The 14,922-nt window shown below is 41.1% G+C and overlaps 1 protein-coding gene across 1 annotated transcript in view; it reads right to left on the bottom strand.

The window, feature by feature from the left end:
- The window catches only part of MACO1 (macoilin 1), a 63,999-nt gene that overhangs the window by 32,016 nt on the left and 17,061 nt on the right, over window positions 1-14,922 (bottom strand). The window contains exons 3-6 of the mRNA XM_030328025.1: window positions 13,806-13,932; window positions 8,799-8,922; window positions 7,271-7,449; window positions 5,385-5,886 (exon numbers count right to left, since the gene is read on the bottom strand). Coding sequence (XP_030183885.1) covers window positions 5,385-5,886; window positions 7,271-7,449; window positions 8,799-8,922; window positions 13,806-13,932 — 932 coding nt within the window. The remainder of the gene's footprint in view (window positions 1-5,384; window positions 5,887-7,270; window positions 7,450-8,798; window positions 8,923-13,805; window positions 13,933-14,922) is intronic.

The raw sequence follows: 14,922 nt of genomic DNA, 5'->3' as shown, positions 1-14,922 counted from the left end.
AAAATATAAAGCAGGTTGATAAACCTTTTTTTTTTTAATTTTTTTTTAACGTTTATTCATTTTTGAGACAGAGAGAGACAGAGCATGAACGGGGGAGGGGCAGAGAGAGAGGGAGACACAGAATCCAAAACAGGCTCCAGGCTCTGAGCTGTCAGCACAGAGCACGACGTGGGGCTCGAACTCTCGGACCGTGAAATCATGACCTGAGCCGAAGTTGGCCGCTTAACCGACTGAGCCACCCAGGCGCCCCTGATAAACCTTTTTAAAGCAGCATGGTTAGAACCAAAAAGGCAGAAGTCAAGAAGCGTGGGTTCCAGCCCTGGCACCGCCACTCTAGCTTGGTCACTCAGACTAGCCGTCTACTCTCCCAGGGCTCATCTACTTCACAGACGAAAAGAAGGGTTGGGGAGGCTGGTCTAGACACCCCTGAGAACGCTTCCAGCTCCAACAAATAAACACCATCCTAAATCCGACTCGGTCTTGTTAAATGCAGCTCTGCGAGGCAAACCCCGGAGACTTTTCCTTCATGACTCTTTGTACCAGATACGACTCAACTACATTAGAGACAAAGTTGATATCTTATTAAGAACAAGCACTAAAAATAGAAGGGATGAATCTTCTGTTTTGGGTACCAAAGAAAAAAAAATAGACTGGAAGTGAACCGAGGAGCCTTTTTTTTGTTTCAGCATTTCAACAGAATAGCGATCACTTTACATTTTGTAGTCAGAGTTTTACATTCTCTCCCTTGACCTGGAAACAAGGGAGAGTGGCGAAGAAGAACCCTCCAGTCTGGGGCTGTATCTGAGCGGGAGCTTCGTGTCGAGCGCACACACGGCTGCCGGCTCTCCCGCTCCCAGGCCCCGAAACTGCAGAAGAGCCACTCCACTGTCACCTTGACCTGCCCCATCTTAGAGCAGCTGCCGAGTGATCTCACAGACTGCCATGGAATCTTCCACATCAAGGGAAAAAGAGGGTTCGGCTGCACTGGCAAAATGATTTAGATATAATTTAAGAGAAAGAAGCCGGACACGAAAACTACACAAACACTATGGCCACAACTAGGTAAGTTTAGTTGATGAAAAGAATATATGACAAAATTTTAACAGTGATTTGTGTCACATGGTGTGACTATTTCTCCCTTTTCTCTAAATCTTCTGTAATTTTTTCACATTTAAAATGTTTTAAAATTGACCAGATTTTAGAAGAAATGTAGCAGATCTCATTCTAATTTCCATCATTCCTTTTAACCCAGCTCTTAGTTAAAATAACTGATCTTCGGGTGGCTCAGTTGGTTAAGTGTCTGACTTCAGCTCAGGTCATGATCTCACGGTTTGTGGGTTCAAGCACTGCGTCGGGCTCTGTACCAACAGCTCAGAGCCTAGAGCTTGCTTGGGATTCTGGGTCTCTGTCTTTCTCTGTCCTCCCCCCCAACCCCCCCACACTTTGTCTCTCTCTCTCTCTCTCTCTCAAAAATAAACATTTTAAAAAATTAGAAAAACAAATAACTGATCTTCCTTCTTATATTTTCTATTTTTATCTAGAATTTTTCTCAGGTCAGAATTTAAATATTTTGGCTACCAACAATATAAGACTGTTTCTAAATATCCTGGGTAAAGGATTCAGAAACCAAGCTGGCAGAAGTCAGGTCATTTTGTAAGATGTATTTTTCAAATGAGAAGAGAAACTTTGGGCTGGCTTTCGCACGTTCCCAAACTTTTCCTGGGAAGGATCCTACAGGCAACACTTCTTCCCAAGTCCCCACCTTCCCGCACATTCTTTAACCATAGCCATCTATCAGCATATTTTTTCTGCAAAGGGCCGGACTGTTAATATCTTTGTCTTTGTAGGCCACACGGTCTCTGTCTCTCTGTCGCAGCTACTCAACTGCCACTGTGGCACAAAAGCAGCCACAGACGCTACGTAAATGAATGAGCGGGCATGGCTGTGTTCCAATAAAACTATTTTTTACAAAAACAGGCAGTGGGCCAGATTTGGCCTGGGCGCAGTCATTTGCCAACCTGTGGAATACAGCGCACGGCGGGGGGGGGGGGGGGGGGGGAGCGTGCGTGGGGCTGAGAGGGACAGAGAAAAGACCTGAAGGACTACTTGCTCCTTCCAACAAGGAGTGGCCGTCAACCCTTTTCACAGCCACAAGGACCTACAAGAATTCTCTTTGAAAGTGGTGTCCTAATGAATTTTTCCCCCAAGTCACAGTACCGGTTCCTCAAATAGAACAGCTCTCAATCATGATGCTGAGACAGACGAGCTGTGGAATGTTTTGCAATTAACTTACCATTATATTACAGTACTGGTTTTTCAAATGATTTAAAAAAAAAAATTTTTTTAAACAGGAAGCGGGAGATCAGTCTTCTCCCTCCAGCCAGCCTGGCTTGTGCACAACCAGAAGCCTATCTGCTGTAGCCCAGGGCTCCCATATAGGCTGTCAGCCCAGTATGTTTGCGTCAGAAGGAGCCTTACGGGCCCCTGAATCCAGCCCCTCTCCATCTTAAGACACAACCCCACTCTCTAGCTAACAACTCGAGCACGTCAGGTTTGGGTCAGTTATAGTCTTACTAATATTCACCAAAGCATACATGAAGTCAAACAAGAGGAAATGGGACATGGCCAAGAAGGACGAGAGGAAATGTGATAAGGCCTCCTACAACCAAGCTGAGTAATGTGCTCAGATAGCTTCTGTTTATAAACTTCTATTGTTGTTCGTCTTGGAAAATTTGAAAATGCATGAAAGCAAAAAGAAAAACTAAAGCCCCAATACTATCATGAGGCAGTAATTATTGCTATTATTTTAGTTCCTTCCCCTTCGAATCATTTTTGTGTATATTAGAAAAAAAGATGTTTTTCATAAAACTGTTTTCTACTTTCTTCCTTAAATATTGTGTCATGAGCACTTCCCTATATTGTTTAATATGGCTCAAAAATATGATTTTGTAATGTCTATATTAAAAATTCATCAGAAAGGGTGACTTAGTCTGACTCTTGGTTTCAGCTCAGGTCATGATCTCATGGTCCATGAGTTCGAGCCCCGTGTCAGGCTCTGCCCTGGCAGTGTGAAGTCGGCTTGGGATTCTCTCTCCCCTCTCTCTCTCTGCTCTCTTTCTCAAAGATAAATAAACACTAAAAAAAGAAAGTCCATCAAATGGATGGACCATAATTTATTTAGGTTTCTCCCCTGTTGATATTTATAAAGTGTCCTTATTCTTTGTAATACATTAGACATTGAAAATAATCCTACAGAAGCTTATAAAACATTTTAAATATAATATTTCCTATTTATGTATTTGACAGCAGGTATTCCCTAAAACGGGGTAATAATATTCTGGGGCCCTTCAGATCAAGGCACATCAGAGTACAGATTAGTGACCGCAGGAAGAGCCATACCACCCAGGACGAGGCATGGGGGCACTGGACCCACGGAAGGAAGACTGGCCATCTGAGTCCTTGAACTTCTTTACTAGAGGCAGATTAGGTGGCAGAGTCAATCAACATTACAGCTGGGGCCCAAGTGAGATGGTATCACAAGACTGAGTCTTATCTGCTGTTTCTGTAATACCCAACAGCAGAAAACTGTTTTGACTTGACTGCTATTCTTTAAAGTGAATAGGAGGGGCGCCTGGGTGGCTCAGTCGGTAAGAGTCTGACTTCAGCTTGCGTCATGATCTCATTGTTCGTGAGTTCGGGCCCCGTGTCGGGCTCTGTGCTGACAGCTCAGAGCCTGGAGCCTGCTTTGGATTCTGGGTCTCCCTCTCTCTCTGCCCCTCTCCTACTTATGCTCTCTCTAGCTCTCAAAAATAAACAAACATTAAAACACACAAAAAAACTTACGTGGATAGGAGAAAGGATGTTAAAAAGCTTGTGGCACATATTTCATTTACAGCATATAATAAATTTGTGGGACATTTGATTTGAAATAGAAGGTTAACTAATTGGTCTTTCTTCCACGGGCCCCTGGAAGAGGGTTCTCTGCTGAGTGTTTTCTCTGCAGGGCATCATGGGCAGAATGTTGCAACAAACAGATGTGGATGCTGGCCTGACATCATCAACAGCATGGTATGCTTCTAAAGGTGGCTGGGGGCTAGGAAACCTCTAGAGCCTTTAGCAGCAGGACCCACATATACTTCTCTTAATCTAATTGCCAGTCAGAAAAGTAAGACAAATTAATAGTCTATTTTATATAATTTATAACACTGGAAACCTTCCCTCCTAGAAGAAATTGTCTGCTCTTAATTAAGCCAAAGGAAGAGGAATGGAAGATGACTTAGTGGAGGCAGGGAGTTATAACCGTCCTCTTGAGTTACACATGAAAAAAGCTCCAGTTCCGGAGCGCCTGGGTGGCTCAGTCAGTTGAGCGACCGGCTTCGGCTCAGGGCATGATCTCACGGTTTGTGGGTTCGAGCTCTGCGTCAGGCTCTGTGCTGACAGCTCGGAGCCTGGAGCCTGCTTCGGATTCTGTGTCTCCCTCTCTCTCTGCCCCCCTCTGCTTGCAGTCTGTCTGTCTGTCTCTCTCAAATATAAATAATAAACATTTTTTAAAAATCTTAAAAAAAAGGTCCCGTTCAGATCCCAGTTTCCAAATCGAAAAGATACGAGGTAAAAAGAACATATGTGTATTTTAGAAAATATATAAAACACAGCAGACTTAAGGCTGAGACAGTCAAGGTAAATACAACGATGTTATTCTCTTACTTAAAGATGGGAAAAGGAACATTTGTGATTAAAATTGAAGTTTAGTTGGGTGTTGTATGGAAACCAATTTGTCAATAAATTTCATAAAAAAAAAAAAAATTGAAGTTTAACATTGTATTTACCTGTGGGATGTTTAGAGATTACCTTTCAAACTTGATTTCCCCAGAGTTATCTGGGGACATAATCCACGTTTTAAGTGGAATTAACCAAAACAAGCAAAAACAAGCACAAGGTGGTAAGGTCAACTTTCTCCGCACCCACCCCACCCCGCCTGTTGGATCCAGTCTGACAGAGGGACATGTGCGAACAGGACACAAACTCTTCGTCTTGTGTCTATGCCACAAGAACTTTGGATACGCAAACAGAGCAAGACCAGGACCACAGATCTGTCTCTCAAAACCACTGCAAGAATCGAGTTACGGGTACATTTGGTCACATGTGCAAAGAGAACACTGTCACCTCTTACTCAGAACACTCAAAAGGGCCCGAATCAATGCTTCAGGACAACGGCACTAGGTGACCAGCAAACTCACGTGAAATAAACACTTCAAATACCGCCGGGTTAAAAGCCACAGTACCTGGTCACCAATTCCCACAGGCCCGTATGGAAGGGTCTGTTTTTCCAGACTTAAGTTGGGTTTCCTGGAAAAGTGGTCGAAGGACACAGCACGCACACTTACCTCACCAGTGCGTCTGGCTTGCTTAGCTGGTTATTAGGAATACAGTTTTCCATTAAGTCCTTGTGAGCACTTGGGCTCTTGCTAGTGCATTTTTGCTTCTTCTCGTTTTTACTAGATGAGGAAGGAATGCTCCCATTTGTGGCGCTATGACTGCGAGGTGAGGAGTTCGCAACTCCACTGGCATTTTTGTAATTTTTTGAGGAAGCAGTGCATGAGTCCTCTTTCAAGAGATTTTCTGTACTTCCCACAAGATCATTATTTAATCTTTTACTATTGATATGGTTTTCCATATACTCAATTTCTTGTATTTTCGAGTCTACAGGTTGTAGAATATTGTTGTTATTTATTCCAAGATTGTGTTTTTTGGCATCCTTGTCCTTTTCTTTCCCTTTTTCTCGGTATTCTATCTCTGGCAAAGTTGTGGAGAGTTTTTTGTTGGCTGGAATACCTCCGTTGTGGTGTATAAGGATCGAGGAATCCATATCAGGCAATCCTTTGGCTGCTACAATACCAAAAACAAACCAACAAACAAAAAAACCCACACCGGAACATTTAGTTGTATAAAAACACAGCACAGAGTCAACAAACTGCATTATCTATGCTTAGAAACTTACTCCATCAGTTTACAAACTCATTTAGAAGCAATAATAACCACACCACATCATGTTAACTTGTGCAAGCAAATCCATGGGGTGCCTAGGGTTAAGGTTAAGCGTCCAACTCTCGATTTCAGCTCAGGCCATGATCTCATGGTTCATGGGTTTGAGCCCCACGTCGGGCTCTGTGCTGATAGCATGGAGTCTGCTTGGGATTCTCTCCCTCTCTCTAAATAAATAAATAAATAAACTTAAAAACCTATCGTTTATGGAAAATCACTATCATTTATAAACACCAAGCCGTTCTAGTTTGGGCCTTGAAAAGAAGATGAGGATTTTACAGTTAAGTCATACTTAATTTATCAGTCAAATCAAACTTGTCTGTCACTGGGATGAAGAGGCCACAGGCAGGTCAGACTCTTAAGAGACCATCTTTTAAAACAGGCTAAGCAAACTGTTAATAGCTTTACTGAAAAGAAAGTGATTAAATGAAACAAAAGGAGAGGTATGAGGTCAGGATATGGGGCATCTATGTTTTTCTCGACTCTAGCAATGAGGTAGTAAGTCTATGACATTTAGTAGGGCACTCGAAAAGAATTTTCCGTATGAGGTCTACACATTCCAGTCTGTCCAAGTCTACTTGAAGAGATCCTTCTGCACTATAGCAGAGAGTAAGATTGGTATATTTCAACTAAAAACATGACTCCAAACTTCCAGCCTTCAAAGAAAACTAGTATTGTTGTCAATTCATCTACTGAATTAGATACGTGCTCATTAGAGTGGTCTTACTAGAAACTGCTCACTTTAAGAGCCGCACTGCATTATAGGAACCATTTAGAATGGGGCCGAACCACTTTTGCTCTATTCAGAAGAATTTTAACTTAAAAAACAACTATTTATGTCCACATCACGATCTTGCTTATACTTTGGTTCTTGGCTTGCTTCAATTATAAACTCACATAATTATATATGCTATGTTGCTGAGAATAAACATTTTTAAATATTTGTAACAAATAAAAGGTTGAAATGGAAAATATGCTATAAAAATAATAAAATAAAATAAACGTATTTGAAGCACATGGTCTTCAGCTACTAGCTAGAAAACATCCACGCCCTGTATTTCATGATCAAACAAAGCAATGGCCCTGAAGGGGAACACCAGAAAACAGGAAAATCCTTGGTAATCTTCCAAAGTCCTACCAACTTTTCCAGGGCCAAAAAAGAAATCTACTGATAGACAAAATAATGACTAATCTACTGAGCCAACACAGCTTTAGGGTAAAGACCTACCTTCCTCGGCTTCTTTTTCTTGCTTCTGGAGCATCTGTTGCTCCGGAGGGAGGGCTTGTTGAAGAAGCTGCATGTAAAATTCGTTCTCTTTCTGCACTTCCTTTTGCTTCCTTAACCGCATTTTGTAGCTTACGTAACTTTTGAAGCCAAAGCCCAAAGTCACCACAGGGTACCCAATGCTAGAAAGAAGAAAACCTAGCCAGTAATTGCCAGTTAAAAACAAACCACACATGCATCAAGCACACGAGGACACCTACGACTGAAATTAAGAAATACATTCTAGATGATGATGGCAGTGGAGCATTTAGTACACATAAATATATGTGATGTCTGCTGTGGAAGTGACAGGCAGCGGGCACGTGGAGCAAACCCCCAGGGAACAGAGGGACTGCTAGACCGTAAGAGGCTGCTCACCAGACTCTGACATTCTTCAAACCAACTCAAGAACTTTACCCCAGTGACTGCTGGATACAGTTGCTAATGTCTTTGATTAACAAACTCCCTTGTGCATTTTTAGAACTTAGGCATCTGGGGGTGCCTGAGTGAGGGGCTCAGTCAGTTACGCGCTGACTCTTGATTTCGGCTTAGGTCATGATCCCATGGTTCGTGGGATCGAGCCCCGCGCTGGGCTGCGTGCTGACAGCGTGGAGCCTGCTTGAGATTCTCTCTCTCCCTCTCTCTCTGCCCCTCCCCCTCTTGCACTCTCTCCCTCTCAAAATAAATAAATAAACATTTAAAAAATAAATACATAAATAAGTATTGATATTATCGGTGCCAACATTTGGTTTGTACCACCAAATTAAACCATCTGTACTTACAACCTCTGGGATAAAAAGTTGAAATATTTTCATTTGACTCATCAGTCTGTCTAATATCATTTCAAAGCTTCTGCAAACACTGTCAAAACTCATATTAAGTCTCATTAACATTCAAACTTACAAATTATAATTAGTCTAAATGTGCTCTCACTACAAATTTAAAGTGACAAGTTTTACTGACCAAGTTTATTTAATGCACTTGCTTGTGAAAAGACTTTAAAATATTGGAAACGATATCTTCTTAGTTGATTCCTGTTTATTTTGGTTTGTCATAAATACTAGCAAAAATTAAGTCAGTTCATTTAAATTTCATGAGAGAGCCATCTATTTCAAGACATTTTGGAATCACTATCTGATTAAGATAAAAATAGGTAACATTTATCGGACACCTATGTGCTTGAAATTAAGTTAAATACATATATCCCCTCATTTCATCTTTCCCATGACCCCACAAGATAGGTCCCCAATACACAGGTGAGAGGGCTAAGGCTTAGAGCCGGTGACATGTCCAAGGTGACAATGCTATCAGGGGAAAGAAGCGGGGCTCGAATACTCATCTGCCTGAAAGGAGGGCCCACGCTCTTTACTGCCATATTACGTTGTCTTCGGGTTCATGTAAAATCTCTAAGAAAAAATTTATAATGGCACTTACCATTCTACACTGAAAACACTGAACTGAATTAGAGACTAAGAATACACATAATACTCACCAGTGAGCAGCAAAGGGACGACAAAGGTCTACATGAAAATTTTTGAGATCTTTAAATCTAATCGCTGCTTCAATATAAACAAAGAGTATCCAGAGGGACACCGTGGGCAAACACACTCCCCTTTCTGTGGGAAACAGCAGAGAGACAAGCATCAGCAATACATTAAACTAACATAACAGATGGGTTGTTTGGGACACGAGTTCAATTACAGTAACTTTCTTTTTCTTTTTTCTTTTTTGAGTTTAGCTGACATACAACGTTACATTAGTTTCATGGGTACGACATAGTGATTCGATTTCTCTATATGTGATGTTATGCTTACCACAAGTGTAGCTACCATTTGTCACCACACAACGTTATTATGATGTCATTGGCTGTATTCCCTATGCTGTGCCTTTTATGCCCATGACTTATTCATTCCAAAACTGTAACCCTGTGCCTTCCACTTCCCTTCATCCATTTCGCCCATCCCCCTATGCTCCTTTCCTCCGGCAACCATCACTTTGCTCTCTTAACTACAGTAACTTTCATTAAAACTTTCAAACTAATTAGGGGTGTCTGGGTGGTTCAGTCAGTTGAGCACCCGACTTACACTCAGATGATGATCTCGTGGTTCCCGGGTTCAGGCCCTGAGTCAGGCTCTGTGCTGACAGCTCAGAGCCTGGAGCCTGCTTTGGATTCTGTGTCTCCCTCTATCTCTGCCCCTCCCCTGCTCACACTTTGTCTCTCTCTCTCTCTTTTTCAAAAATAAACAAACATTAAAAAATTTTTAAAAAGACTTTCAAACTAATTAAAAAGAAGTTTGACCCAAACTGAAAGCTTTTATATAACAAAAGATGCAATGGAATCACAGACAAAAATAAAAGACAAACATTCTGGCAAAAAATATTTACAATATGTAAAAGAAAAGAGTCACAGCCCTACTTTACAAAGAGCTCCTACAAATCAATAAAAAGGCAACTGAAGAAAAGAATTTGCAACTTATAAAAGAAAAATATAGATGGCTAAAAAACATATGAAAAGATGCTCAACTTCACTACTACTGATTAGGGAGATACAAATGTTTTAAAAATTATATTCCATTTTTCACTCTACTAGATAAGCAAAAATTTTAAAGACAAGTAATAATATAGGGGGGGGTAAGCCAAAGGGTTCATTCTCATACTTGACAAAAATATAAATTGGGGCAACAAGTTTTAGAAAGCCGTTTGGTTAGTATAATTAAACTTAAAATATTATACCTTTGACCCAGAAATTCCAATTCTGGGAATCTACCCTACAGAAATATTTTAAAACTCCCCGGAATAAATATATAAGAATATAAACTATCTTATTCACAATAGCAAAAATGTAGAATTTAAATGCCTATCAACAGAGAACTATTTATAATAAATGTGTATAATGTATATGATACAGCTTTTCAAAAGAATGAAGATCTGTACTAACATGAAATGATACGTAAAAAATAAATTCTTAAGAATGAGTTATAACATAAAGAAATGTTTCTGACATTTAAGGGGCACCTGGGAGGCTCAGTTGGTTAAGCCTCTGACTCTTGATTTCAGCTCGGGTCATGATCTCACGGTTTGTGGGTTTGAGCCCTGCATCCGGCTCTGTGCTGACAGTATGGAGCCTGCTTGGGATTCTGTCTCCCTCTCTCTCTGCCCCTCCCTCGCTTGCTCTGTCTCTCTCTCAAAAATAAATAAATAAACTTAAAAAAAAAACAAAAACTAAAAGAAATGTTTCCGACATTTAAGTTCTGTTCTACAAATTGTTTTTCTTTTTTTTTTTTTAAATTTTTTTTTTTCAACGTTTATTTATTTTTGGGACAGAGAGAGACAGAGCATGAACGGGGGAGGGGCAGAGAGAGAGGGAGACACAGAATCGGAAACAGGCTCCAGGCTCTGAGCCATCAGCCCAGAGCCCGACGCGGGGCTGGAACTCACGGACCGCGAGATCGTGACCTGGCTGAAGTCGGACGCTTAACCGACTGCGCCACCCAGGCGCCCCACAAATTGTTTTTCTTGACTATAAGCTTATATTCCTTTTGTAACTAAAAACAAGTTTCAAGGGAGGAAAAAGCAGCTTGGAGTAGAATAAGTAAGATACAAATAATGGGGTAATTTTCACTGATTTTTACAATCAAAATCTGCAGGCTGGGACTATCTATGTGAAGACATGATTAATAATGGGATTTTTTTAATGAAGATGGACTACACAGGCATGAGGTCCAATAACTCTGGAAAAGAGCTCCTTTGAGACTGTATAAGACAAGTGAGTGACAGAAGACGGAATGGGTGGGGGGAGGGAAATCAGTAACCTAAGGTCTTCTTACTAAGGATCTTGGGATGAAATAAAAGAAAAATCATAGCATTTTGAAACTACAAAGAAGATCATTTAGTCTAAGCTCCTTATTATACTGAAGAAGAAAGTAAGGCCCAGAGTTTATAGAAATTGGGTCCAAGATCACCGAGATGATGCGGAGTCTGTTCCTAAGGAGAACCTAAATCCCCTGAGACCTAGTGTGTGAGGCAAGAGACACTCAAAGTCCTGTCAAGGCAGCTAATGGCCTCAACCATTCTTACAGATTTAACCTATAAAAAATAGGGCATTTTCACAAATTCATTTCAAAATACATTTTCAAAAATTTATATTCCTGCGGCGCCTGGGTGGCTCAGTTGGTTGAGCGTCAGACTTCGGCTCAGGTCATGATCTCACGGTTGGTGAGTTTGAGCCCTGTGTTGTGCTTGCTGCTGTCAGCACAGAGCCCCCTTCTGACCCTCTGTCCCCCCTCTCTCTACCCCTCCCCCACTGCACTCTCTCAAAAATAAATAAGCTTTTTAAAAAATTTATATTTCTTAATTTCTTATATTAATTTCTAAAGTTATCATACACATAATATGCGCGTTCTAGAAAAAATGGAACATTTTGGACAAAATATCTATATTTCTACACTTGTCAAATAATAAAATCATGAAAATATTTTTGAGCAAGTGAAAGAGTCATATTGTACACACAGTTTTGTATCGTGTTCTTTTCCCTCTTAATAGCAAGGAAAAGAAGTTTATGATATAATATTATCATTCTTTTGTGGCAATATATAATTTCATCAACTATTCTTAATAAAGTTAAGAAAGAATTTTAAATTTTAACAAGTGGCAAGAGAAATGTATCCCGTGTTATAAAAACTGTACTTGTATTTGTCTGGCCCAATAAGAATACAAAGTTTGCTTTTTTGTTTATTTGAGCACTAATCATTCCAAATTAAAACCTACTTCACAACTTAGCTATTCCAACATGCATTTCTGAGCCTCAGGCTAAAGGGAGGCCAGTATCCCTTATGATCCTAGCTTCACTGCTGCCCTGTGGTTCCCCACCAAACTCGTTCCCAATAGGTTCTATTAACTGTTACAGGGGTAGTTTTTTCCCCAACTACTAAGACATTATTAAAGTAATTTAGAAAATCACTATAGTTCATCAAAGTCACAGATTATTGAGCTGGAAGGCTCCCCTAGACATTATCTAGATTACTTCACCTTCATATGACAAAGAAAAAACTGCAACCCAGACACAATGACGAGTGTAAATGGCAACTCACTTGAACCAAGACCCGGGACCAGGAAATACAAGGAAAAACTAAAGTATGAAGAAAATCACTTTAATTAGAGGAAAGCAGACTAAGGAACTGTCATGTTAGCTTATAAATCAAGTCAGATATGAGAGAGTGCTAAAAGATGGAGAAAACCGTGCTCACAGTGGATACTTCAAATATCAGAGCTGACCCGTGCCTTCTACACGGGCCAACATCATCCCCTTGGCACCTCTGAGAAGAGGATGAACAATGCTCCAGGGAGCTTTTAGGAGCTGGCACTCCCTCCAGGATCAAAATCCTAACAGGTTCCGCAGCTGGGCCTAAGAATCAAGCTTCGTGCAGCTTTGCTGAAAGCGTAGCACGCTGAGAGCCAGTCCTCACGTCCCCATGCCCCCAACTCAGGCTGCCACGGTGGCCTGGAAGAATGTGAGAATGTCTGAGACAGCAGAAGTACAGCTGTAAGGACGGAGGTGACTGTGTGGCTCCACTCCAGTCAGAACACACCTGAAACAGCACGTTTCAGTTAAGAGAACCACTAAGAGCTAAGAAGGTCAGGATGGTGAAAGTGGTTCAGATAACATACAAGGAAAGCTGATGAAACTAGAGACGTTCTGCCTACAGAAAAGAAGACTTGAGAGAGAAGACGTTAAATCTCTGAAGAAATGTTAACTGTGGATGGGAGACCACACTCATTCGGTGTGGCTCTCATGTAGGGATGCAATGCTTGGGCTCAAGGGGATGGTCTGTAGACCCCTCGAATCTGAAGAAAAAGTTCTGTGCACGTCCCTTTATTTGTGGGGGAAAGCCTCTTTATGTCCTCTGTGAGATACGCAAGCCCCCAAACAGTCAAGATGTGCTGGGTCAAAAATATCAGGAGGAAAATTCTGGGTCAGTATCAGGAAGAACTTTCTATTACAGCTGCCCCAAAAGCTGAGTTCCTTGTCACTGTAGGCTTTCAATCAGCGATTAAACCACCAAGTGTCAGTGATGCTGTGGGGATTCTTAGACCGAACAAGGGTTCAACTAAATGACCTCAGACATTCCTTTCAAAGCTGAAACTCTGGGAACATTTTTCCTATGTGGAACGTGGCTGTCTTCGAGTCTACCTAAAGAGAAATCATTTCAACATACACACACACACACACACACACACACACACACACACACAGGAATATCTTCATAATGAGGATTGGTCGTTGAAATGCCTACAACTGAGATGTCAAATCATAAAGGCTTAAACTTTTCATTCAATAATGAAAAAACAGACGAAATAAACTTTAAAGATGTAATCTATTAGGAAAAGGCCACTTAAAAATGTCCACATTAAATCCAACCCTAAGTAACGTATTCAAAGAAATCATTTAAAAAGTTGAATCTAAGATTTCTATCCATGTGAAGAAGCCATTAAGACTTACCTGTGTGCCATACGTACTGAACCCACACATAGGTGCTAGCAGCAAAAAAAAGCCATTGTATGGGGATGAACAGCAGACATATTATATTTGACGTGAATGCTACACAAACAAAAAATACTGAGAAGGCCTAAAGGAAACAAAACAAAACAAAACAAAATTAAAAACACGTCTTAGAACTTCTTTTTTAAACAGAGATTATTAAAAGCATGTTGGACAAAGATCTCTGAATCTGCCATGCTATAGAGCAAGTGACAACAGGACATTTTAAACACTGAAAACCCACCATATAAAAAGGAGAGGTTAATTGAGCATTAAAGAGTAATCCTATTTATGGCCTCAAATCATGAAGAACAACCGGACCAGACCACACTGAGGCTGGATCACAGTGAGTTCATTTGGACTCCACAGGTGGGTCACCTAAAAGAGTCAGAATTTTGGGGCGCCTGGGTGGCTCAGTCGGTTGAGCGGCCGACTTCGGCTCAGGTCATGATCTCACGGTCCGTGAGTTCGAGCCCCGCGTCGGGCTCTGTGCTGACAGCTCGGAGCCTGGAGCCTGTTTCAGATTCTGTGTCTCCCTCTCTCTCTGACCCTCCCCCGTTCATGCTCTGTCTCTCTCTGTCTCAAAAATAAATAAATGTTAAAAAAAAAAATTTTTTAAAAGAGTCAGAATTTTAACACAGAAAAGGCTCCTCTCCTCATCAAACATTCCTAAAGAGCCTCATTCTTAAAGAAGAGGCTGTTGGAGCACAAATGAACCACAGAAGTAAGAATTATGCTGATGTTCAGGGTTTTAATAATGCAACCTTTCTCTGGACACACCACTATTATGTATTACCAACAGGACATGAGCTCAAAGCCATCTCTTCTAGGCTCTGGATTTCGAAGTCGAAGAGTTACAGGTTTAAGGTGTGGTCATGGAACACAAGAGAACTGCAGGTCAACCAAGGGAACAAGCCCAGGTCTTTGCCCTCGTTCTAAACCTGTAGTTTTCAAACCACAGCCTGGGGCTGTGTGGGGAGGATGCCTCGGCGACCCAATCAGTTAAGCGTCTGACACTTGGTAAGGGCTCAGGTTATGATCTCATGGTTCCTGAAATAGAGCCCATATCAAGCCCCGA

The sequence above is a fragment of the Lynx canadensis genome, chromosome C1 (genome assembly GCF_007474595.2).
Source record: "Lynx canadensis isolate LIC74 chromosome C1, mLynCan4.pri.v2, whole genome shotgun sequence".
NCBI classification, from domain to species: domain Eukaryota; kingdom Metazoa; phylum Chordata; class Mammalia; order Carnivora; family Felidae; genus Lynx; species Lynx canadensis.
Note: the sequence above shows the minus strand (reverse complement) of the source record. Positions and strands in the feature narration are given on the sequence as shown.